The 24,294-nt window shown below is 32.8% G+C and overlaps 4 protein-coding genes across 5 annotated transcripts; all 4 read right to left on the bottom strand.

Moving 5' to 3' along the window:
* On the bottom strand, positions 1–1,677 carry LOC131618065 (uncharacterized). The gene is made up of 2 exons (XM_058889335.1): positions 1,611–1,677; positions 1–1,434 (listed from the first exon to the last, which is right to left on the bottom strand). Exon 2 carries the CDS (start codon positions 1,411–1,413, stop codon positions 196–198), a length of 1,218 nt encoding a protein of 405 aa, XP_058745318.1. The 5' UTR covers positions 1,414–1,434; positions 1,611–1,677; the 3' UTR covers positions 1–195.
* Positions 1,678–3,228: 1,551 nt separating this feature from the next.
* On the bottom strand, positions 3,229–5,371 carry LOC131618064 (uncharacterized). 2 transcript variants are annotated; one of them, XM_058889334.1, is made up of 2 exons: positions 4,961–5,371; positions 3,229–4,849 (listed from the first exon to the last, which is right to left on the bottom strand). In XM_058889334.1, the coding sequence occupies exon 2, from the start codon at positions 4,826–4,828 to the stop codon at positions 3,665–3,667; it is 1,164 nt and encodes a 387-aa protein (XP_058745317.1). In that variant the 5' UTR covers positions 4,829–4,849; positions 4,961–5,371; the 3' UTR covers positions 3,229–3,664. The 2 variants fall into 2 exon arrangements, with proteins under 2 accessions (XP_058745317.1, XP_058745316.1); XM_058889333.1 differs by having other exon boundaries at positions 3,230–4,856; positions 4,961–5,369.
* Positions 5,372–5,704: 333 nt separating this feature from the next.
* On the bottom strand, positions 5,705–9,669 carry LOC131618063 (uncharacterized). The gene is made up of 2 exons (XM_058889332.1): positions 9,542–9,669; positions 5,705–9,276 (listed from the first exon to the last, which is right to left on the bottom strand). Exon 2 carries the CDS (start codon positions 9,253–9,255, stop codon positions 8,023–8,025), a length of 1,233 nt encoding a protein of 410 aa, XP_058745315.1. The 5' UTR covers positions 9,256–9,276; positions 9,542–9,669; the 3' UTR covers positions 5,705–8,022.
* Positions 9,670–14,996: 5,327 nt separating this feature from the next.
* On the bottom strand, positions 14,997–17,676 carry LOC131618062 (uncharacterized). The gene is made up of 2 exons (XM_058889330.1): positions 17,545–17,676; positions 14,997–17,272 (listed from the first exon to the last, which is right to left on the bottom strand). The coding sequence occupies exon 2, from the start codon at positions 17,250–17,252 to the stop codon at positions 16,062–16,064; it is 1,191 nt and encodes a 396-aa protein (XP_058745313.1). The 5' UTR covers positions 17,253–17,272; positions 17,545–17,676; the 3' UTR covers positions 14,997–16,061.
* Between the last annotated feature and the right edge of the window lie 6,618 nt (positions 17,677–24,294).

Below are 24,294 nucleotides of genomic sequence, written 5' to 3'. Positions count from 1 at the left end.
TTTTAACTTTATGTTTTGAGGATAAGAAAAGCAACATAGAACACAAGATATGTCTCGAGGCCAAGTAACTTGTCATTTGGCGATAAAAATATGACTAATTAAGCAAACACACCCTTTTCAAAACAAAAAGAAAAACTAAGAAACCATGAATCAAGTGTTTCCAAAATCTGACAAATAAACTGAAACAACCCCCCATTAAACATCAGTAGCCATACTTGGTAATGAAGCTAGACTGTTAGTGTGAAGCCATACCTCAAAACTGCCCATGTCAATGCCCTCAATCTTTGTCAATTTTCTAGTTTTGATATTGTAACCAAAATATATGTTTTTCGGGCTCTGAGTATTAGCTCCTCTTCGGTTTTGCTGTTTATCTATATCAAAGATAATTAAATCATTGATCCACAAACGAAAGCACGCATAATTATATCGAACATCAAGCTCGTGACCACATGCAGCCACATAATCAAATGGTCCCATCTCATGATAACGGGACCATTCCCTTGAATCAGAATCCAAAATAAAGACTTGAAATGGTCTAGAAAGATCTTCGCAGCTGGTAATACAAGAAAGGTACTTTCCCATCCATAAAATGTTTGAACGCCAGAGAACTGGATATTCACGTGTAATAATAATTTCCTTGTCAACATCTATCTCTCTCAATATATCTGTTATTTCATCATTTGATTTCCAGTAAAGACCATCACCTCCATTATGAATTAGTTCCGAAAAAAGAAGCCCGTGAGGCGCCAAAAGTTCTCTTTTTGCTATCACTTTCCATGAGTTATCTATTCCAATTCTTAGCACGTAGAAAACATACCAAACCTCATTCAAAATAGTAACGATGTCCAAAAGAAACAGCTTGAATTCAGAAGTGCATGGAACACGTACTATAGTACATTGAGGTCTAAACACCCCATGTTTCCTCGAACTAGGAAAAGGAGGAATTCTAAGCCAGCGCTTAAGAATGGGGTTCACAAGGAAAACTTGTCCAGAAGTATTCAAAAGCAGCAATAAGCCCTCGCAACTACTGATTATCTTTCCCATTCCTTGAGGTATTCCCAAATAAGTCCTTTCAAATTCTCCATTGATCACATCATCATTGAATTCCAAGAAATAAGAACTAACTCCTGTCATGAAACTTTCGACGTAAAGACCATGTTTATAACGTGCACGGCGTTTATGGGCTTCAGAAAAACCAAAGCTGGTAATAGTAGCAGCCCAAGTTTTGCAAACATGCCTTGCAGAGTTAATCAAGCAAATAAGAGGCACAAAAGTAAGGATATCAAAAATCAAATCTTCAGGGAGAAGTGGTTTTGAAATCACATTACAACTCTCAGTATTATTTGAGTTTTGATTCATATTCTTATAGGCATGATCATGTGATTTAGAATCTGAATCAGAATTTCTATCCATTCTAAATTAATTAAGGTTAACCTGCATATAGAAATTAAAAAAGTTAAACATGTTTTTAATTTTGTAAAAAAAAAAAATTGTTTTTAATTGTAGCCACTTATTAGTCTTATATATTACTACAAAACTACATGCATTTAGTCTTATAAATATTGATAATCATGATGGTAGAGATGAACAAAAGATTGAAATAGTGATACCTTATGAAGATATATAGAAACATCAGTAAAGATGCTCCTCCGCTTGCCGCCGTACTCACGTCTCTCACGTTGGCTTTGGAAAATTTTAACCCTTATCTATGCAATTATACTTCACTTCTAAAATTATATTTTGAAGTTTATTTTTAATTTCGTTACTAAAAGATATATTTGAGAAATATATTGAAATATAATTTTGCCTCTTATTATTTTATTTTGAAATATGATAAAATCAAATAGATTTATAACTATCAATTATAAATTAAATATGGGAAGTTTTTAGAAATTCAATTACAACTCTTCATATTTTAAATTATTTTATTTTATAAATAATAAAAATAAATTATAAGTTATTTTATAATTGTAAGTAGAAAGTTTCATTTTTAAAATTAATTAAAAATAAAATATTAATCAATTAGAACTAAAGAAAATAAATATGAAAATTTAAAAAAAAAACAATTTGTCTTTTAAAGCATAGAAAAAGTTGAATCATCTCTTAGAACTTATGTTATCTTACCCACCTTTGCATTTCTCTTGCACCATGCGAGTTCTCTAAAATGTTTCCCTGCTTTCGTAAATGTACCTCCAAAAGCAATTTTTTGTTTCACGTTGTTTTGTTTCGTAAATACATTTATACTGATCTTATATTCACTTCATACGCTTCTCCTCCCTCATTCTTTACTTTTCATATTTTCAAGCTCTCAATCTCTCTCAACATCAAAAATCAAACTTCCATCAAACTCCATTGTTTTCTCTCGAGTTCGGCATTTGAACATCAACAATCAACACATTCAAACATCTTCAAAACTCAATTTAATCGGTAAGTTTTTGAGTTTTCGAGTTATTTTTTAGTATTTCCCGTAATAAAGTTAGGATACAAGTAAACGTTCAAAATTCATTTCGACTCGTTCAAAACCCAATTTAATCGGTACTCAATTTAATCAGTAAGTATTGTTTGTTGAGTTTTGCAATATTTTGAACAGTACAAATGCCATAATATTTTGAACAATACAAATGTCATTGTTGAGGTTCGGAAGTTGCAGAATGTTTCGTAAAAGCATCTATAGAACAAGTAAATGTAATGAGTTTTGGATGTATCTGAACAAGTTTCCCTTGTGAACCCCATTCTTAAGTGCTGGCTTAGAATTCCTACTTTTCCTAGATCGAGGAAACATGGGGTGTTTAGGCCTCAATGTATTATAGTATGTGTTCCGCAAATTATATTTCTTAGATTTTTCTATAAATTGTGGTAACATGCGTTGTCCTTGATAAGTTTTTGCTTTTCTGTATAAGCATCTTACTGTATTATAACAAGGATGAACAAAACATATAGCACTGTATATTTTGATCTTACTCCTTGATAAGTTTTTGCTTTTCTGTATAAGCATCTTACTGTATTATAACAAGGATGAACAAAACATATAGCACTGTATATTTTGATCTTACTTCACATTTAACTGAGCTTGGTGCACACAATTTCAGTATATAAAAGCGTGATTGTAACGCAAATTCCAAGTTTCAACAGTTCAATACATTTTGATGATTCATAGAAAGAAGTTCAATGTGTCAAAAAAAAACAACCAGAAGAAGTTCAAGAAAACATAAGACTGCAGTGGAATCAAAGCATACTGCTATCATACAAAGTCCATAAACCACTCTGGTCATATGCATTGACCTAGATCTAAGATGTTTCAAGTTACAAGAACTATTATTTATCCTAAAGTTATCTTAGGAGCGCCATTTTAAAGTTAGGCAAGCCTGCTTGACTATGCCAAGCACAAAACATCACTAAACACATGCACACACACAAAAAAAAAAACAAGATAAAAGGTAATAAGGAAACTAAATCACAAGTTGAATGTTTAGTATGGACAAGCATTATACATTGTCTTTTTGTATGACATTGTAGACAGATGCTTACAACACATTGCTATTGCTAATATGAAAAACATTTTCAACTGTGTTTGTCTTCTGAGGTTAAGAAAAGCAACAAAGAGCACAGGAGTTGTCTCAGTCCAAGTAGTCAATTGTCAATAAAAGTCACTAAGCAAACACCATTAGACATCAGTAGTTGTACTTGGCAATGAAGCTAGACTGTTGATGTGACGACATACCACAAAACCGCCCTTATCAATGCCGTCAATCTTTGTTAATTGTCTCGTTTTGACATTGTAACCAAAATGTATGTTTTTCAAGCTGGCAAAACCTTCATCGGCGTGAAAGATAATTTGATCATTGATCCACATACGAAAGGACACGGACGAAACATGAAGTTCATGACCACATGCAGCCCCGTAATCAAAAGGTCCCATCTCATGATAAAGAGACCATTTTCTTGAATCAAAATTCAAAACGAAGATTTTAAATGTTCCATAAATATCTTCATGGTCAATACAAGAAAGGCAATCTCCCATCCATAAAAATGTTTTACCCAAACCATCAACCAAACAACCACGAATCGGATATTCACTTACAACAATTTCCTTGTCAACATTCATCACAATCACTTCATCCATTGTTACCCAGTAAAGATCATTGCCTCCATTATAAATTGGTTTCCAACAAAGTAATTGGTTAAGGGGAGCTTCTCTTCTAGCTATCTCTTTCCATGAGTTATCTATTCCAATTGTCAGCACATAGAAAAAAAACCACGCAGAACCCAAAACATCAAGGACATCCAAAAGAAACACTTTGAATTCGGAAGTGCCAGGAACACGTGCTATAGTACACTGAAACCTAATGATCATATTTTCAAGTCGCACAGAACTAGGAAAAGAAGGAATTCTAAGCCAGCACTTGAGACAGGGGTTCGCGGCAAAATTTTGGCTAGAATCATTTGATAGAAGCCATATGCCATCACAACTAGCGATTACATCTCCCATTCCTTCGGGTGTTCCCAAATCAAACCTTTCGTATTGGCCATTCACATCATCATTTTTGAATTCCAAGAAATAGGAACTAATCCCTGACACCAAACATTGAACGTAAAGACCATGTTTAGAGCGTGCACGGCGTTGATGGGCTTCAGCAAATCGGAAGCTGGTAATAGTAGCAGCCCAAGTCTTACAAACATACATTGCAGAGTTAGTTAAACAATTTATAGAAAGAAAAGTAAGGATATCAAAAATCAAGTCTTGAGGGAGAAGCAGCTTTGAAATCACTTGATGTGAGTTAGAGTCTGAATCAGAGCAACTGAACTCCTTAACTCCCTTTTTACCCATTTTTAATCAAATCATGTTAACCTGCATACTTTTAGGGTTTGAGAAAATTTTAGGGTTTCAGATAAAGGAAATTGTTTGGGTTTAATTCAAGTTCAATGAATTGGATGAGCATTGAAAGAGTGATAGTCATACCTGAAGAAGAAATGGAGATGAAAGAATCTCATCCTTCTCCTCCGTTCGCCGCCGTCCCTCTGTCTCGCTCACGTTCGCTTTCTTTCTGTAATGTTATGTGGTTGGGCTCAACCGCTAAGCTTTTTTTTTTTCTTTGCACCCATAGAGAATTTAACTTCACCCCTATTTTGATTATTTCAAAACTATCCTTGTTCAAAATGGGAATGGGAATCAAATGTTGGAACAAAATTTCGGATAGGAAATTTGAAATTTCCGACGACAACTAGATTTTGGATAGTGTATTTGAAATATTTGATATGAATTAATATCGGAATTTTTCAAAAATTCTACTAGTAAGTGTCAATTATTTCTGAGTTTTTCAAAATTTGCAATTTTATACTGGAAATTTTACCCAATGTGAAATTTATGGTAGTTTTATTATATAAAATTTTTGACTGTCAGGATTTTGCCGACAATTTTGGACCAGTTTGTTTCAGCTTTAAAAAAATGGATTTTTTCTTTGTATTTTTGAAAATAGATTTTTCAAAACCGTTTTTCAAAATATTACAAGTTTTTTATATTCGTTTTTTCTAAAATGAAACACTAATTTTGACATCCTAAAACATAAACATAGATTATTGAAGACCAAAACTTAGTCAAAATCGCAAGTTTTTCAAAAAGTTGTATTTCAAAAATGATTTTTATTAAAATCTATTTGAAATAGCTTCAAAATTAAGTGATTTTTTGAAATTTTCATATCCAAATTTTGTTCCCATAAATAGATGAAATACCTAAAATCACATTTTAAGAATAACTATTCAAACAAAATTTTCATTTGAAGCTTTTATCAAAAGTTTATTTGTAAATTTTTTTTCCACAAAATTTTGTAACACTATAAAAATCATTTTTAAAAAAAGTCAAAACAAACAGGCCCTTTGTATGGTTGTAATTGTACCGACCGTTTTTTGTGGTTCAGAATGAATTCAAAATTATATAAATATCGGTCATCTGTTGTTAAGACATATAACCTTACCTGTGTATTTTAGATGAACCTCATAAAGACTCATAAACCTTACCTGTGTATTTTAGATGAACCTGGATGAAACATATAAGATTCCCTGCTTTTTGGGATAGGCTTGGTCTCAATCTATTTGCAATCAATAATAGAAACATCCTAGAACTAAATATTTGGTGCATATGTAAGAAAACTATAGTCCCTGATTATCAATTATAACCGTTAGATTAAAATAAAATATGATACTAAGATTTAGAGCAAATCTTCAAACCTACTCTTAAAGACAATATAATCTATCTCATATACAATCGAGTTGACTCATGAACCTAACGAGTCGAACTATGTATAGTTCAAGTTCAGCTCATTTAGTTAACGAACTTAATTTTTAGCTCATACTCAGCTCATTTGGTTCATGAACCTAGTTCAACGATTTAATTTCCGAATCGAGTTTCGAACTATTTTCGAGTTAGTTTGGTTCATTGCCAGCCCTAGGTCTTAGGAGAAATGTGTCATGATAGAGCTGGAAAAAAATCAGTGTATGCAAGAGGTATATTGGTCTGAAAAGGCTAATATGCAATGGCATGTTTCCGACGACAGGAACACTGCTTTATTCCAAAGGATGACAAAAATAAAGAGGTCCAGGAGTGCAATCACAACCCTCAAAGATGGAGAAACCCTCGTTATAGATCAAGGAGAATGACAATAATGGCAATCAATTATTTCATTAATATATTTTGTTTTGCAGAAGTCAAAATACATCAATAGTGGAAGATACCATTCCTTGCTTGGTGGATTCACAGAAGAATAGCATTATTACTGTGATACCTTCAACTGAGGAGATCTCTCGTGCAGTCAAAAGCCTCAACAAATTCAGTGCTCCTGATCCATATGGGTTTGGTGACGTGTTCTACCACATGTATTGGGAAATCAGTAACGCATATGTTTGCAAAGCAGTCACCCAATTCTTCAACACAGGATGGATCCAGTATAAGTTCAATGCTTGTACAGTGATTATGATCCCGAAATATAAAGATGCCTAATCTTTAGATATGTATTACCCTTTCTAATTTCAAATACGAGATCATTGCAAAAATTCTGGCAGATAGGTAGGCTTCTTTAATGCTCTTCCTAGTTTCTAAAGACCAAAGAGGTTTTATGCATGGTAGAAATATACAAGATTGTACATGTCTTGCGTCTAAAGTAAAGAATGTGCTGGATAACAAGAATAAACATGGTAATTTAGCTTTGAAAGTGCACATTGCCAAGGCATTTGATATCATAAGCTGAGAGTTTTTGAGAAAAATTCTCTTAAAGTCTGGTTTGAGTCAGCAGTTTTGCAACTGGATTAACACACTTCTCTCTTCTTCCGGTTGATATGTGGTGACTATGTTTAAAATTTTAATTTAAAAAATAAACTTGTGAAATTATAATATTTTGTGAAATTATAATATTTTGAAAAACTACTGTTGAAGTTTATTTTGGATTTATGTCAAGATAGTAAAGAAAAACTATAGCTTTTTCTATAGCTGAAGTTAAAGTATTGAATATGACAACATTAAATATGATAAAATTAGCCTAAGTTTATTGGTTTTTTGTAACAGCTCTTGGCTTTGAAGCTAATCAAGGAATCACAAGTTGGAAAAACAAAAGAGTGGATAATAGACCCGTTACTCTTTAATTATATTTCTAAGATTGTTTCTATAAATTGGGCAACAACTTGTATTGTTCTTGATAAGATTTTTCTTTTCTGTATTTGCATATTGTTGTATTGAAACAAGGATGGACAAAACATTTAAATGAACATTGTGCAGACAAACTCAACACCTAAAAGTTGTAATGTATACAGTTTAGATGAGTATCAACTTCAAACCAAATTTGTTGGTGCAACAACCAATCTGTCACATTTTCAATTATATGTTTGTTATTCGGAGATAAGAATTAAGAAAAGCCTAACTAACTAAGCAAACACGCCTTTGTCAAAACAAAACATAAGCAAACTCGTATCGAGTGAGTTTCCAAAATCTAACTTTGATTAATAACTAAATTAAAACAACCCCACCAAATATCACTAGGAGTATGGCAATGAAACTAGACTGCTACTGTGAAGCCATACCTTAAAATTTCCATCGTCAATGCCCTCAATCTTTGTCAATTTTCTTGTTTTGACATTGTAACCAAAATAAAAGTTTTCCTCGCGGTCAGGACTGTTTCCTTCTGGGTTTGCTTCAAAGATAATTTGATCATTGATCCAGAAACGAAATATCTCAAACAAAACATGAAGCTCATGACCATAAGCAGCCACATAATCAAAAGGTCCTATCTCATGATAAAGAAACCATTCTCCTGAGTCAAAATCCAAAATAAAAACTTTATATAATGTAGAAAAACATTTCCCTTGAGGGGAAATACAAGAAAGACGATTTCCCGTCCATAAATATTTTGGAAGCCAATGACCAAGCAACGTGTCAGGGGGAAGTGGATATTCTCGTACAATAATTTCCCTGTCAACATCCATCACAATTACCTCATCAACTGTTCTCCAATAAAGATTGTTACCTCCACTATAAATTGGTTCTAAATAACTAACCCAACCAGGGGGAGGTTCTCTTCTAGCAATCTCTTTCCATGAGTTATCTATTCCAATTCTTAATACATAGAAAACATACCGAACAACACCCGAAATTTTGAGAAGATCCACAAGAAACAGCTTGAATTTGGAAGTGCGTGGAACATGTGCTATAGCGCATTGACACGTAGCATCCGTAAGCTGCCTAGAAATAGGAAAAGGAGGAATTCTAAGCCAGCACTTGAGAATGGGGTTCACTACAAAGACTTGTCTAAAACAATGATCTGAAAGTAGTAATATGCCATCACAACTACATAATATCTTTCCCATTCTTCGAGGTATTCTCAATTCAGTCCTTTCAAACTCGCCATTCAAATCATCTTTAAATTCCAAGGAATATGAACCAAACTCTGACATGAAACTTTCAACGTAAAGACCATATTTAGAACGTGCACGTCGTTCATGGGCTTTAGAATAACCGAAGCTGGTAATAATAGCAGCCCAAGTTTTACAAACATACCTTGCAGAGTTAATCAAGCAATTTGCAGAAACAAAAGTAAGGATATCAAAAATCAAGTCTTGAGGGAGAAGCGGCTCCGAAACGTCATTACAACTCTCGGTACTATATGAGCTTTGATTCTTATTCTTCTTCCCATGATCATGATCGTGCGACTTAGAGTCTGAATCGGAGCAACTGAATTTCTTAAGTGATTTAATTCTCTCACTTCCATCCATGTATAATTAATTAAGGTTAACCTGCATAAATTAAATGCTAAACCTGTTTTAGTTATGTAATTTTTATTATAAATTACAAAACTACGTACTTTTAGTTGCATTGTATCAAAAAAATCATAGCACCAAAAACATGCCGTTTGTAATATTTAGGGTTTGATAAATTGAGTTGTGAGATTAAAATCAAAATTTGAGATGATTAATTTGAAGTACAGTATAAGATAAAGCAAATAAGAAAATTGTAGCTCTACGAATTAGAATAATATTGAAAGAGTGATAGTAATAATACCTGAAGAAGAAATTGAAACATGGACGCAAGAAACTCCTCTGCTCTCTCTCACGTTTGAGCTCTATGAAAAAATTGAAACAGTTTCGGCTGCTTTATAGGTGTGTTTGTTGCTTGTGCCGTTGAGCTCAAGCCCAACATTTTTTTATGAGGAAACCTTTTGTTACCATCATTAAAAATGCAAGTACTTTATAAAAGTAAATCTGAAATTAAGGTATGTTTAAATTAACTAATTTATTGACATAAATTTTATGGAATTGTTTTAGAAACCGATAAATTAATTTATTGATAAATTTTATGTTGCTTCTAGTATTAGGAAATCAAAAATATCAAAAGTAAATAGTATAAAAGCACGTTGGTGTCGGAGCACGTTTTTTAATGTTTGAATACTTTACTTTTACTTGAAGCAACTTTGAGAGCTACTTGTCCCACAGTAAAACATATGGTCCTCAATTTCACCGACGGAGAAATTGTAGTCAAATCCACACAAGAATGTTTCACTCTTATCCATCCATACATCAAAACACCTGCGGACTTCAATGTCGATCTCCTCTCATGTGAATCAGTCAAGAAATTCACATGTGCCTCTTTCTTCATAGAATTATTTTGACCCACCGAAATATATCAAACAAGACATCCCTAATAATGTCATGTTGGTATTTGAAACCTGAAAACTCCTTACAATGAATCGTGTGTTCCCTAATACTAGAAGATTTTTGGTGTTATGAATAAAACCAAACCCTCCAAAACCCTCCTACTCAAAATCCTTTTATTCTTTTCACCCAATTCTTCTTATTTTTTAAAGCCCTCCCCACCCCTTCCCTCCAAACTCCCAAACATAGCCTAAATGTATTTATAGGGTTAGATTTTTACTAGACCCCAAGAAAGGACATCTTACATAAAGGTGAAGGCTGAGTTATCCGACGAAGCCCCTGACCACCCGAAGGAAAGGCCCCATGGTGAAGGGCGAGCTACCGTGCAAGGTCAGGGGCCGTCCAAAGAAGTCATATAGTTTCCTGAAAGTGCCTGAAGCGGGTTCCCACTGTCCACACTCCCAATAAACATAGATGATGATATAGGCCTAAAATGATTAACCGACAAAAACTTAGTCAAAAGGAGAAACCACTTTCTCTACAGTCCAAGGAGACAAAATCCTCCCATGACCATATTTCTTGGTCACGAAACTAGGGTAAACCACCCACTAATTCTACAACTCAAGTTTAAGAGAACCTCTATAAATATTTGTTTAAGTCCCACATCGAATTTTGAAATCCAAAAACTAGGGTCTATAAAAGACTCTTACCTTGTATTTATTATATTGTTAGAAATTGGGTTGCTTTTCAAAAGAAGTTGGACTGTAAGTCCAAATATATATTTTAAAATAGTAATATTTAATTTATAAATAAATATGTATAAAATAAAATTATTAAAAACATTTAATTATTAAAAAAACATTTTAGAAAATAAAATTAAATAATGAATTTTTAATTTTTTAATAAGGGTAAAAAATGTCACATCATAGATTTCAATGTCACGTATGCTAAATGAGATTCTTTCGTGAGGGACCTAAAAAAACCATAAAATTTGATATTAAGAGACTATAAAACTGATTTTTATTTAAAATGGAGACTAAAAATTTGAGAATTTCTCTCTCAATCCCATGGCCCTCTTACACACCATCGAATTGACCATTTTTCCCCTGTGCTTCCGTAGATGCATTTCTGGAAGTACCTTTTTTTATTTAACGTTGTTCTGTTTCGTAGATGCACCTACAGAAGACTTCCATATATGCATCTACGGAATAAACCCAGTACCCAGAAAACCAAAACAGAAGCATTTCTAAATATAAAATACATTGCATTGATTCATTGATTAATCGAAATTACATCGAAATTTCAAACAGAAAATTAAGAAAACTAATAGATCTAAGAAATTACAAGTTTAAAACAATGTCTTCTAATCCATGCATCATTTGAATGTAATTCATGTCCCATTTCACTTCAACTCACCAACGTTTCGTTTTTCCGGTCGTAAATGAGGTACTTGTTCTAAGCCTCTGGATCCTTTTGATTTCTTCTCAAAGTTTGTATTCCCCCTCTAAAAAAGACATGATAGTCCTCTTGAGTTGGTCGAAGGAATGGATATTCCAAAACTTCACTGGCACGGGTGGTTTGACGAGAGAGAAAATGACATGTTCATCCCTTATGCGGTATTCCGGTTCAGGATCGGGACGCTTCATTGATGCTCAGTGACATCCATCTGGCCTAATGTGAGACATTTTTGTGTTTGTGTTTAGGGTTTGTGCTTGTGTGTAATGCAAACCTAGAAACCCCAAATTTATAGAAGCCTTTGGAGAATATGAACCACACAATCTCTGTCACAATAAGTTTCGTAGATGTATCCACGAAAGGGTCATACGTAACACCTTTTCGTAGATGCATCTACAGTAAAGACCTATAATTTTCATTTTAATACTCTTCAGTAGATGGATCTATGGAAGTTTTCCTGCTATTTTTAAACCAGAACAGAAAGCAGTAGCAGCACAAAAAACACAAAAACACATAAACATACAAACACAAAAAAAGATTATATTGCAATGTTATAGAGTGCATTTATTACACTTTGAAACTAGATAAATACATCAAAAGAACTGTCGTCGGCTAAATCTATTAGTGGTTCCAATTTTGACTTTTCCGCATTCGAGATTTTATCAATATTCTTCAATCTTTTGAATTCATGCATCCTATCAACAAATACATTCGGCCATGTCTCGGCAAGTTCGGTATGATGAAGATTCCATTCCGGTGACGTAGGTGGTATGAGGCATTCCCGTTTCAATTAAACTTGTACAAAATGACGCGATTTGGCGAGCCATCCAACACATATAATACAATCAATTGGATTGGTAGGAGGTGTGGTGCGGAGCGGAAAAAAGGTTTCCGAAAAACCATAACGCGGAAAAAAAGGTTTCCTATCTCCCCTACTCGCCTTTTTATTACGGTACCATTGATTATACACTTGCCTTATATTTGAAATATTGTCAGGTTCCTTCCTTTTCAATGTGGCAAGTATATTTTTCGGTTGAACAAAATTCAAGGATATGTCTTTAATAGATTCCTTCTTAACCGGATTGAGCAGAAATGCCACCAGATGGCATTGTAATTTTGCACACAAATCATGGTTATGCAAACCACAAACAATAGAGCATCTCCACTCCGTGCTAGCCAACATGTAACAACGGATTTTAAATTGACACTCGCATTTTCTAGTATCCATGTCGTCTCTTTTAAAATTCTTTAGAGGAGGGTGGTATTTCCTGCTTCTTTCGCACCATATTGTTACAAAGAGGTTTCTTCTTGTCGTACCATTATCCGATCTTCCTATCACCACACCAAAACTAAGACTAGTTTCATTCCTACGAATCCATGTTAGCATGCTTTCACGATCATCAAAGTCTTGTTTGCTACGAAAGTCACCTCCGACATCTACCACATTTGCGACTACCCCATCGATACTCATAGCTACATTGACTAAAGTAGTTAATTCTCTTGAACTATTATCGGGGTGCACCATACCTATTTTGACAAAATCACACAGAATTACAAGACGCTGGGAAAAAACTGTTGGGACTATTCCGTAGATGCATCTACGGAAGTGTTCATCTTCAACACGTTTCGTAGATGGATCTAGGGAAGCAACGTAACTTTTTTGCAGAAAAATTCATTGACAATGTGAAGAATGTAGTGGTTGAAAGTGATTATTTACCTGAAATTCAGACTCTTCTTATTCCTTTTGATTTGTTGCACCAAAAAGTTTGAGTGTTTGAGTGAAATAAGTTATTGATGATGTAGGGTTTTAGGGTGTGGAGTATGATAAGTTTGTAGAAATGAAACAATGGAGGAGTGATCATGCTGGTTCAAACTATATTAGACCCTTCCGTAGATGCATCTACGAAACAATGTGACGCTAAGTTGTTCTGTAGATGCATCTACGAAAGCTTCTCTTATGATATTTTAATGTGTATTTTTATCTCACATACACTAGTTTATTACCTTTCCGTAGATGCATCTACGGAAGAAATCAATTTTTTTTCAAATTTTGGGGTGCTTCCTGGTGTGAATCTACGGAAGCTATAGGCAAAAATAGAATTTTGCGTGGTGTGTAAAATAACCATGGAGTGGTTGAGAAACTTTCAAAAATTTATCAAAAACTGTATTTAAGCCTATAAACAAATATACTTTCTCCATGCAAATACTTCAAATTTTGTTAAGTTAAATTTAACTCTAAACATAGATATTTGATACATATTAAGGGTTTGTTTGATAAAAATAGTGGTTGACTGATAAGCTAGTTGATAGTTTATAGCTTATAACTGATGGTTGATGACTGATGGTTGATAGCTTATAGCGGATGGTTGAGGCTGATAGCTTATAAGCTAATTGAAGTGTTTGGTAAAATTAGCGGTTCAATTAACTTATAAATAAAAAATGACATAAAAGATATTTAATATATAATTATCTTATTTTAAATTAAAATAAATTATAAGGGTTAAAAATGGATTTTAATTAAAATAATATGGACAAAAAAGGAAGAAAAAATAATAAGCTATATGACATAAGCTAAAACGCTATTTGAAATTGCGTCTCAAAAATAAGCTATAAGCTAGTGATGAAAAGACCTTTATCAAACGGGTCTAAATTATCATATGAGTTTATAAAACATAAAACATAAACTATAAGCTTGAAAATATATCTTACCAAACAGAGCCTAAAAAAATATAAAGTGAGAAATTATCGTATGAGCTTATTAATCATGAGACATTTACATCATTGGTCAAAAATATAAACAAAAATATTATTAATGCAAAGTCTTAAAACACCAATTTTATTTTAATTTGAAACTCAATATAAAATATCAAAATATTATTAAGACAAACATAAAGTGAGAAATAGTACATTTGGCTTTTAAGATATACTATGCAACATATTGGATTTAGCAGGGAAAATCTACTCCGAAAAATATTATATGTAGCCAATATTTCGGTGGAACATGCCGCCAATATATAAAACTTTCAATACACTACGCACATATATTATGACTTCAAGTTATATGATAATTACAAAGTGAAATCTTCAGTCAAAATTTAGTTTGTATCTCTTCATCCTACGTACTTCCCCTGAATACAAATTGACAACATAGAGTCTAGCACAAGTGGTCACGCACAGTAAATAAAAGACCAGTATCTCAATATACACCAAATATAAAGTAAACAATTTTTACACAAAACACACAAATACTAGTTCATATGAGAAAAAAAATTCCAAATTTTCAACCCACAATAGATTAAAGAAAACAAAGACAAAATGGTAGAGAAAATAAAATGCTAGAAACCAAATTGTAATCTAAATGCTACTGTAAAAATTATTTGATAAATAACTTAATTAAAATAACCTGTCAACACAATTCAAACATTATTTTTTTTTTGGGTGTTTTTGAATCCCTTCAATTGGTGTCAAAGATTAGTCTCTTTTGATTGATCACTTTATTTTGCAAGTACTTTTTAGCATTAAAAAATATTTATAACTAATTGTTTGATTTGTTGAGTGTTCTTAGATTATTACTATTATTAAAGTGACTTTATTTTAGAAAAAACTTAAGAACACTTGAATGAGATACATAATTATCTTCTAAAATAACTAGAATTTTTTTAATTCAAATCCAATCATAAATATCTAGTTCATAAACAAAAAAAAATTGTTTTAAAAATAGAAGGGAGGATAATATAATGGAGTGTCTCTGTCCTCTCTCATATTCATTGTGTAACTACTTGGCTTTGAAAATAATCAAACAAGATGAACATAACAGATAGCACTGTCTGTTGATTTTAATTACTCCAGACTCCAGAGCATTTTGCTGATAATTACAGCACCTGAAAATGCCTTTATAACATAAATTGCAGATTTCAATGGAACAATACTTTTCATGATTCATCTAAAGAAAGTTCAATGAGTCAAAAGTTCAAGGAATGAAGACTTTAATCTTTATACATTTGCACCATACATATCATTCTTTAGTTTCTATACAATTATACCATTAAAAAATCTATAAGCAGCATGACTTAGACAATGGCATAATAGTCAAATCAGACCTTGAATACAAATTGAGAAAAATCTACTAATGTTAGGCAATTACAAACTCATGAATATAGTTCATACCAATTTCAGGTCATGTGCAGAAAATCCAATTGTTTAATCCACAACAGATTAAACAACAAAAGGAAAGAATACAAACATAAAATGATGGAGAAAATAGAGGAACGAAAAAAGCATAACCCCATTTCCAAACATCTCATAAATACTAAAACCAAATTATGATCAAAATGTCGTCACCTGACCTCGAGTATCCACATGGGTCCATAATGACTTTTCTCGTCCTGATAGGTTGATTAGTTTTCAAGAAACGGTGTGACACGCTATAATCGACCATTTGGAAGAGTTGAAGAAGATCATAACTATCTCGGAGTTCATGGCAATGAAACTAGACTGTTTCTATGAAGCCATACCTCAACATTGCCTTCATCAATGCCCTCAATTTTCATGAGTTGTCTGGTTTTGATATTGTAACCAAGATGCATGCTTTTTGGGCTGGGAGGTATATTTCCAATTGGGCTTTGATTAATTGCTACCTGAAAGATAATTTGATAGTTGATCCACAATCGGAATGTCACGAACAAAACATGAAGCGATTGAGCACAAGCAGCAACATAATCAAAAGGTCCAATCTCATGATAAAGGCACCATTTTTCTGAATCAAAATCAAAAATAAAGATTTTATATGATTGAGACAAATCTTTATAGGCAATGCAAGAAAGGCGATTTTCCATCCATAAATACACTGGAAGCGAGCCATCAAGCATTGACTCATCGGGAAGTGGATATCCACGTACAATAATTTCCTTGTCAACGTCGATCACAATCACCTCATCAATTGTTATCCAGTAAAGATCATTAGCTCCACTATATATTGGTTCCCAAAAAAAATAGTGGTTAAGTGGAGCTTCTCTTCTAGCTATCTCTTTCCATGAGTTATCTATTCCAATTCTCAGCACATAAAAAACAAACCAAGCAGAACCCGAAATCTCAAGTACATCCACAAGAAACGCCTTGAATTCAGAAGTGAGAGGAACATGTGCTATAGTACATTGGCACCTAATGTTCATCTGTTCAAGTTGCAGAGAACTGGGAAAAGAAGGAATTCTAAGCCAACACTTGATAATGGGGTTCACCGCAAATACTTGCCTAGAAATATTTGATAAAAGCAATATGCCATCACAACTAGCAATTATATCTCCCATTCCTTGAGGTGTTCCCAGATCAAATCTTTGAATTTCACCATTCATGTCATCATTTTTAAATTCCAAGAAATAGGAACTAATTCCTGTCGCCAAACTTTCCACGTACAGACCATGTTTGGAACTTGCACGGCGTTCATGTGCTTCAGCAAAACCGAAGCTTCTAATAGTGGCAGCCCAAGTTTTACAAACATATCTTCCAGAGTTAATCAAGCAATTTATGGAAACTAAAGTAAGGACATTAAACATTACGTCTTCAGGGAGAAATGGCTTTGAAATCAGTTTACAACTCTGAGTACTATTTGAGTCTGAATCAGAGCAACTGAACTTCTTAGTGGATTTAACTCTCTCGTTTCTATCCATTTTAATTATTTAAGGTTAACCTGCATATATAAATTAAAACTAGTACTTTTAGTTCCTTAAGAAAGAAGAAAACAGTTTGAAAATTTTTAGGGTTTGAGAAAATGGGTTGTTAAAGTAAAATCAAAATTATAAGAACTAAAAAAAGGATTTGAAATACAGTTACAGATAAAGGAAATTGTTAGGGTTTTATTCTAGTTCTATGAATTTGATGAATGGTAGTAGTGGTAGTTATAAATATTGAGAATCACAATGTTAGAGATGAATAATAATATTGAAAGAGTGAGAGTGATACCTAAAGAAGAAATGTGGATGCAAGAAGCTCTTCCTCCTCCGCTCGCCGTCGTCTCTCGCACGTTCGCTTTCTTTCTGTTCTGTTTCGATCGGTTTCGACTATCTTTTCGTTTTGTTTTGTTTGGGAATTCCTTTGCTAATTTCCCTCTATTTCTGGATTGGGGGCGCACCTCTTAAAAATTGAAAATTTTATTAAATTTATTCCATATATTTTTGGACCTATCAAATCTTATTTTTGTAAAAACTAATTTGAAAATATATTTTTAAATGAATTTAAGGTTAATTCAAAAATTTAATTTCAAAATATTATTTATTTCAGAAGATTTAAAATTAATATATGTTATTAATGCATAAATTTGTTATTTTAGAAGAATTATTATTATGGTATATGAATATTTTATTTTTAAAAAAATTCATATAAATATTATGATTTATTTAAGTTTTAAAAATATTATTATAATTATAAATTTTTCTATATTTTTTCATTAATTTTTTATTTTAAAAAATTAATATTACGATAAATAAATATCTTATTTAATAGTTTTTTATATAAATATTATGATTTTAAGTTTAAAATATATTATTATAATTGTAAATTTATTTTTAATATTTATTATTTTATTATTTTTAAATGTTATTGGTAAAGATATCAAACATCACGGTATATCTTCAATTTATGATCATTGGTGAATATGTTATTTATGAATGTATCTTCAATTTTATTCATTTAATTTGAGATTTTATTATCTAAATTAAAAGATAATTATCAAAAATATCATTTGTTTCAAAATAAATGGTTGAATTTATTGGGAGATGTATCTTCGAATTAAATTTTTATAAAAAGTAGAATTTAATGCGTCTAGAGATATTTCTTCAAAAATAAAAGATATTTTAAAATTATCATCAGCTGAAAAAATAACAAGGATACAATGAAAAAAGTAATTATTCTTAGATATTTTTTATTTTTTTTACTGATTTATTCTCCCTTGATTCTATATTTAGTCAAGAAAGATTTGATTTAGTTTTTTTTTTTTTATAAATATTTCGATTGGCAAAGAATAATTAAACTAAATCCGCTTTAAAATATTTAACTGAAGTTTATTTGATTAAAATATTAAGTTTAGATGAAGATTGAATTTTCGTTGATTAAAAGATTAAATTTAGCTGAAGATAAACTCTCTTTAATTAAAATATTGAGATTCACTTTGACTTGGTTTCTTTCTATTATTGCCCTTTTGCATGGACTGATATCTCCATATAAATTAAAGAAATCAATTTACTTGTGGCACACACACCTATGAGATAATACCTATGCTATTGGATATTTTTGTTGTGTTTTCTTTTGAATTGTGTTTGTTGCATAAAATTATATCATTGTCATTCTTTTCTTTTCCAAGGAAGATAGAGTTTTTGGTATGTTCTTATGAAGTTTATTAGATTCTAAATTATTAACTAGTGGAAATATTTTTATGATAGTGTTTGAGTGAAAGTGAGAGAGTCTCAAATTCATGAAAAGTCTGAATTGAAATTTGTGAAACATAATAAGAAAATGTTAGTTTAGTTGAGATCGTCATGTATTATTAAATAATAATTAATGAATTCTCTTTTTTTTTTAAAGGTGCAACGATTCAAACCAACCACATATATGATGTTGTACAAAAATGGGTCATCAATATATGTGTCTTTTATTTAATATATGTTTAACTTGATTAAGATCTTATTGTTATGTACATTTTTTTCAACATTGTGTGATATCTTTTTACTGATCAAATAAATTTTCAATTTATATTTATAACTAAAGTAAAGAAGTTGTTATATATATATATATATATATATATATATATATATATATATATATATATATATATATATATATATATATATATATAAAAATAAATTTCATTATTTCATATTTTCAAAATTTTATTTATTTTTAAAATAAATTTTTTGTTATTCTTTATAAATATATCAAGAAACTACACATATTTGCTTAGATACTATATAGACTAATTTTTAAGCATGAAGAAAGTCCTTTGAAAGTTAATTTTACCATTTTGAAACCGCATATTATTTTTTGTGTACTTTACTAAAAAATTATTATGATGAGAGTCATGATCATGTTCTAAATTTGAGAACTCCAACTTCTATTAGCGAGTTTGTATAAGTTTTAATAACTAACTCAATCAATCTTCATGTCAAATAATCTCTTCACCCAATGCTAAAAAAGTAAGATGTACATGTATCTAAGAAATAAGTGATATGCAGTTTCTATATCATGATTTTAGAAATAGCGTCTCGAAATCATATACATTATGCAAAAAAGTTCAATGTGATCCATCTTGATACAACTATAGACACCTTTAAAAGATAGATCACCATTTATAGATCTTGTCCAAATGAGTTCATCTACAATAGTATTATCAAACCATAAATTATTCTTCAAAATGTCTGTAACAATTTAAGGAGGCAAAATGAAAAAGTCATGAGAAATGTTTCAATTGATGTCTTGAATAATCTAATCATAAATTGAATATCCATTGGCAATACTAGGTAGAAATATTTAGTTTTGTATCTTAGCCAATTGACAGTCCATAATTCAATATCCTTGCCATTACCAACCAGCCATCTACTATGTTCCTTAAAAAAGGTAAAAGAATGTTCAATATCAGGCCATATTGAGGAAGAGTCATGATGCATGATTAGTTTTTTGTGCCTGAAGTTTCTATTAATTATTGGTGCAGAATATGGGAATCGAACGGTCTAGAAAATGGAGGTTGAATGGATTGTTCCCCTAAAACCCAATTTCAAACATTCTCTTTTATAAAATCAAAGTTTTTCAAATACATGAATAGATAACAAACAAAAGCGGAAGGTAATAGGGTGTTATAAAATATACGAGTAAATGGATATTACTGTTGACTTGGATTATTAAAAATCACAACAAAGAGAAAGACGAAGTTCTGAGGACCATCATTGCGCATTTATGACGACGCGTGGCTCAACGCGCGCATGTGACGTCACCCCTTCGTTTTTCAATCACCTGTTTGTCTCCCCGCTAACCCTGCCTCCTCGGCAACAATTAATCTCCTCAACGATCTCTCTTCCTCGGACGAACCAAAAATGCAAGCTCTTCAGAAAACGGGCACAGTCCTCGTACACCCTTTCTCGAATCAAGGTCTACTCTTAAGTCATTACTCATATGCTCGGAGTAATGATTTAGGGGGCTCCTGTTTTGGACTAGCCCGACGACTAAGCGCGGCCCAATCCGTTTCTGCACCCAGACGACCCAATAACTTTGGCCCAATTACTTAAGGACAAGGAGAACACCTTCTCTCCTGCCCCTTTGTCGAGGACCCTCCTCCCTCTGGTCCGAGGACAGCTCATCATCGTTGAACCGACCAGATCAGTCTTAGTGCCAACAGCAAGACATCCACCCTGCTCTCTATAACGCTCGTTTTTAGTTGCGTATTTTATTTAATTATGCCATGTTGTGTTATGTGTTTTATTTAATTAATTATGTGTTAATTGTATGCTTATGAGATGTTTGTGCTAATTGTTGGGTTTTAGTAATAAATAATATTAGTTAGAGAAGCTTTTAGTTATTGGGCTTAAGTTAACATTAGTAAGTGTAGGGTGTTATTTAAGGGCCATTAGTAATTAAAAGGATAGTAAGGTTTAACTAAAACAAGGGTTTTAGGGGATTAGAAATTAGAAGCTCATTTTCACAAAAATTGGGAATAGAAGAGGAGAGTGAAGAGAAGAGGAAGAAGACAGATTGAAGTTTTTAGAGTTGGATTCAATCCAAACCCAAGGTATGGGTGGGATTCTTTCATGCTAAAGGGATGTATGATGATGTTTAGGGTGGGTTTAATCATATGTTGTTTCTCCATGAATGTGTGATTTGAAATTGTTGGGGTTTATGATAGAATCCTTGAAATTGTGCCATTAATCATGTTATAGATGTTTGAATGAGAACCTGTGTCTAGAAACATGAATAGAAACCCATAACATGTGAAAAAATGATGTTTGAAATGAGTTTGAATGGTTAAAATCGAATTTGGATTGGTGTTGGAAGTGCTAAAAACACACAATTTTTCTGGTTCTGGTGTAGAGCATCGGGCGAGCCAGCTCCTACATGGTTCCACCGGGCGAGTCGAGCGGGCGAGTGAGGGTTTTTGTGACCAAGTTTCTTCCTCAGAGCGTCGGGCGAGTGATTGCTTCTGCCGGGCGAAAGGCCTGTTTTGAGGAATTTCAAATGTTCATATCTTTTGATCTGTAACTTCTTTTTAAGTGTCGTTTGGACCTCCGTGAAGCTCTAATCATTGTCTATCTAATGTATATGATTTGAAAACCATTTGATATCGTTTTGAAACTTTTCCTCGACTTGTATGTTGCTGATAGATGATGTTTTGAATTTCCGTGAATAATAACGTTGATGTTGTTGTTGGATTCCAATATTGATTATGTCGTCGTAGTCGATTAAGTTGTTCAAGTTGATTATGTCGTTTAAGTTGATTAAGTCGTTTAAGTGTGAATGCGGGTGTGCATCATTGAGTCGCATCCATTGCATTGTTTGAGGCGGCCCTCGTGGCAATTGTTTGAGACGGCCCTTGTGGCAAATGTTTGAGACGGCCTAATGGCAAATGTTTGAGACGAGAGTTTTACTCCAACGGTACCGCAGGCATTTGCATAAGTCGAGTCACATGTGAATTGAATTTGAGTCTTAATTGATTATGTTATTGTGATGTGATGATTTGATGATGAGATGTTTGTCGTGATGTGTTTGAAATATTACTTGTGGACTACTTATATATTGTCATGGTTGATCGTTGACATTGTTGGCGTTTCATGAATTGATTTATATGATGCGAATTGTTGTATTAAGTGTTGTGATGAGAAGTGGTGACCAATGTATGACCTTTACATGCGTTGAATATTATCATACGTTTCTTTGAAATGAATGATATATCACCCCTTCTGTTTGAATGTTACCCTTTGTTGGTAACGTGCAGGTAACGACGTGGAGTAGTCGTTTACCTGTTAGCTCGAGTCGGTGTGTCTATGCTCTGACACGTGACACTCGAGGGAACATTTATTTGCTTTGTTTGTCGTAATACCTTGTTGGATTTTGTTGTCGCTTTCTTTATGTTGAGACGTGTTGGATTTTGTTGCCATGTTGGCAAAGATATTATGATTTGGATTAAGATGTTAATTGATTTTCCACTGCGATAATATGAACCATTTGGTTTGAGAGTTTAATGATGTATGGTTCCTCCATTATACGTGCCATGTATCCATGTATTATGAGCATGATTTGTGATTTTGTTTAAGTCGAATATGTGACGCCTCAAATTAATTGCTTGTTTCAATGTATTGTACTCTGATTTCTCTTATTAATCGTGGGGTAGATTTGGGGTGTTACACTCTCCGTCGAGGACAAGGTGTCCTCTGCTTGCTAAACGCCTCTGCAGACCAGAGGTATCCCTCTGTCCGACCAATGACTAGTTTCAAGCAACTTCAGAGGATTCCTAAGTTTACTCCTAGAATTCTAGCAGTCACGCATTTTGGGCTAGATCCACAATTCAGCCCCAAAACATGGACCATTAGCCAAGCGTTGGGGGCAATATAAAAACCCTCTCATTTGAGAGGGTCAGGTAATACATTTTCAAACCCTTGAAACACTAAAATGTATATGTGCTCCTGCTGATAAGTGCCAAAATGTCGATATTTTGAGTATATAATTGTGGCACTTATCGATTCTATTCATTCCGTTTTTGTAATAAAATCCCCACTTTTGTGTATATATTCACATACTTTAGTTTTCATCTCTTTTGTGTATAGTTTAATAGTTTTTCCTTTGGTTTATAGGTATTTATGCATATCGGAGCCTTGAGGAATAAAGTGTCGAAGGCACGACTTCGATTGCGCAGTTTTAGAGCTAAATAAGGAAGTTGTGTAGCAAAATAAGTGTAGTCCGCTTAGCGGAGGCAGCCCGCTTAGCGGACCTGCGCAGAATTTTCTTTATATTCTCTTCATTTGTACATGTTAGGGTTATGGTTTTGGGAGAGTTTTAGTCCCAACTCCATCATTTTCATTCTTAGATCAAGATTAGCTTAGAAAACAACACCGGGTCATGTACTTGGAAGATCGGAGGTGGATTTCTCATCAACCGGAGCTGACAACCTGCGAGATGTTTGGTTTATCTCTTCTATTCTCTGTGTATTTTTTTGTGTTGGGTTTGTTTGTATAGTTACTCGAATCTTATGTATATTTACCGATTATAATGTTATGTTTAACTTGCTTTACAAATATGTGTTGATGTTGTTCTGGATTTTTGCTCTATGCTGGGGATTTGGGTTGCTTTAGAGATAAACTTCTTGAATTCTTATCTAGGATGATAATCTGTTGGTTTTGAACTCTAGAGATAGATTTAGAGCTAGCATTCATTGTGGGTATCTGTACTTAATGCTTTCGTGTTTGAGCGGCGCGCAAGAGATCACCGACGCGAGAATACGGATGTTCTCGTGACTTCGCGTTAGAGATAACCTTAGTTGTGAGATGATCTCGTTTGTGCTCCAGAGATGGACCCTTATGTGAGAGATACATGATAACATAGATGAGTATCGTAGGTTGAGTATAATGGATCGGTAAGTTTACGTTTGTGAAGAGTGAGTATATTTGCATGCCTGATAAGTTGTTCCTTTTCTAAGAATGTATTTGTTTATTTATTTTTTCCTGTTTATATCTTTTT

This window comes from Vicia villosa, linkage group LG7, assembly GCF_029867415.1.
Source record: "Vicia villosa cultivar HV-30 ecotype Madison, WI linkage group LG7, Vvil1.0, whole genome shotgun sequence".
In the NCBI taxonomy this organism is placed as follows: Eukaryota; Viridiplantae; Streptophyta; class Magnoliopsida; order Fabales; family Fabaceae; genus Vicia; species Vicia villosa.
This window is presented reverse-complemented; position numbering and strand designations above follow the sequence as displayed.

What these genes read in the sequence shown, in the direction of transcription:
- LOC131618065 (XM_058889335.1), bottom strand. Translation starts at nt 1,413, where the DNA reads ATGGATAGAAATTCTGATTCAGATTCTAAATCACATGATCATGCCTAT.
- LOC131618064 (XM_058889334.1), bottom strand. Translation starts at nt 4,828, where the DNA reads ATGGGTAAAAAGGGAGTTAAGGAGTTCAGTTGCTCTGATTCAGACTCT.
- LOC131618063 (XM_058889332.1), bottom strand. Translation starts at nt 9,255, where the DNA reads ATGGATGGAAGTGAGAGAATTAAATCACTTAAGAAATTCAGTTGCTCC.
- LOC131618062 (XM_058889330.1), bottom strand. Translation starts at nt 17,252, where the DNA reads ATGGATAGAAACGAGAGAGTTAAATCCACTAAGAAGTTCAGTTGCTCT.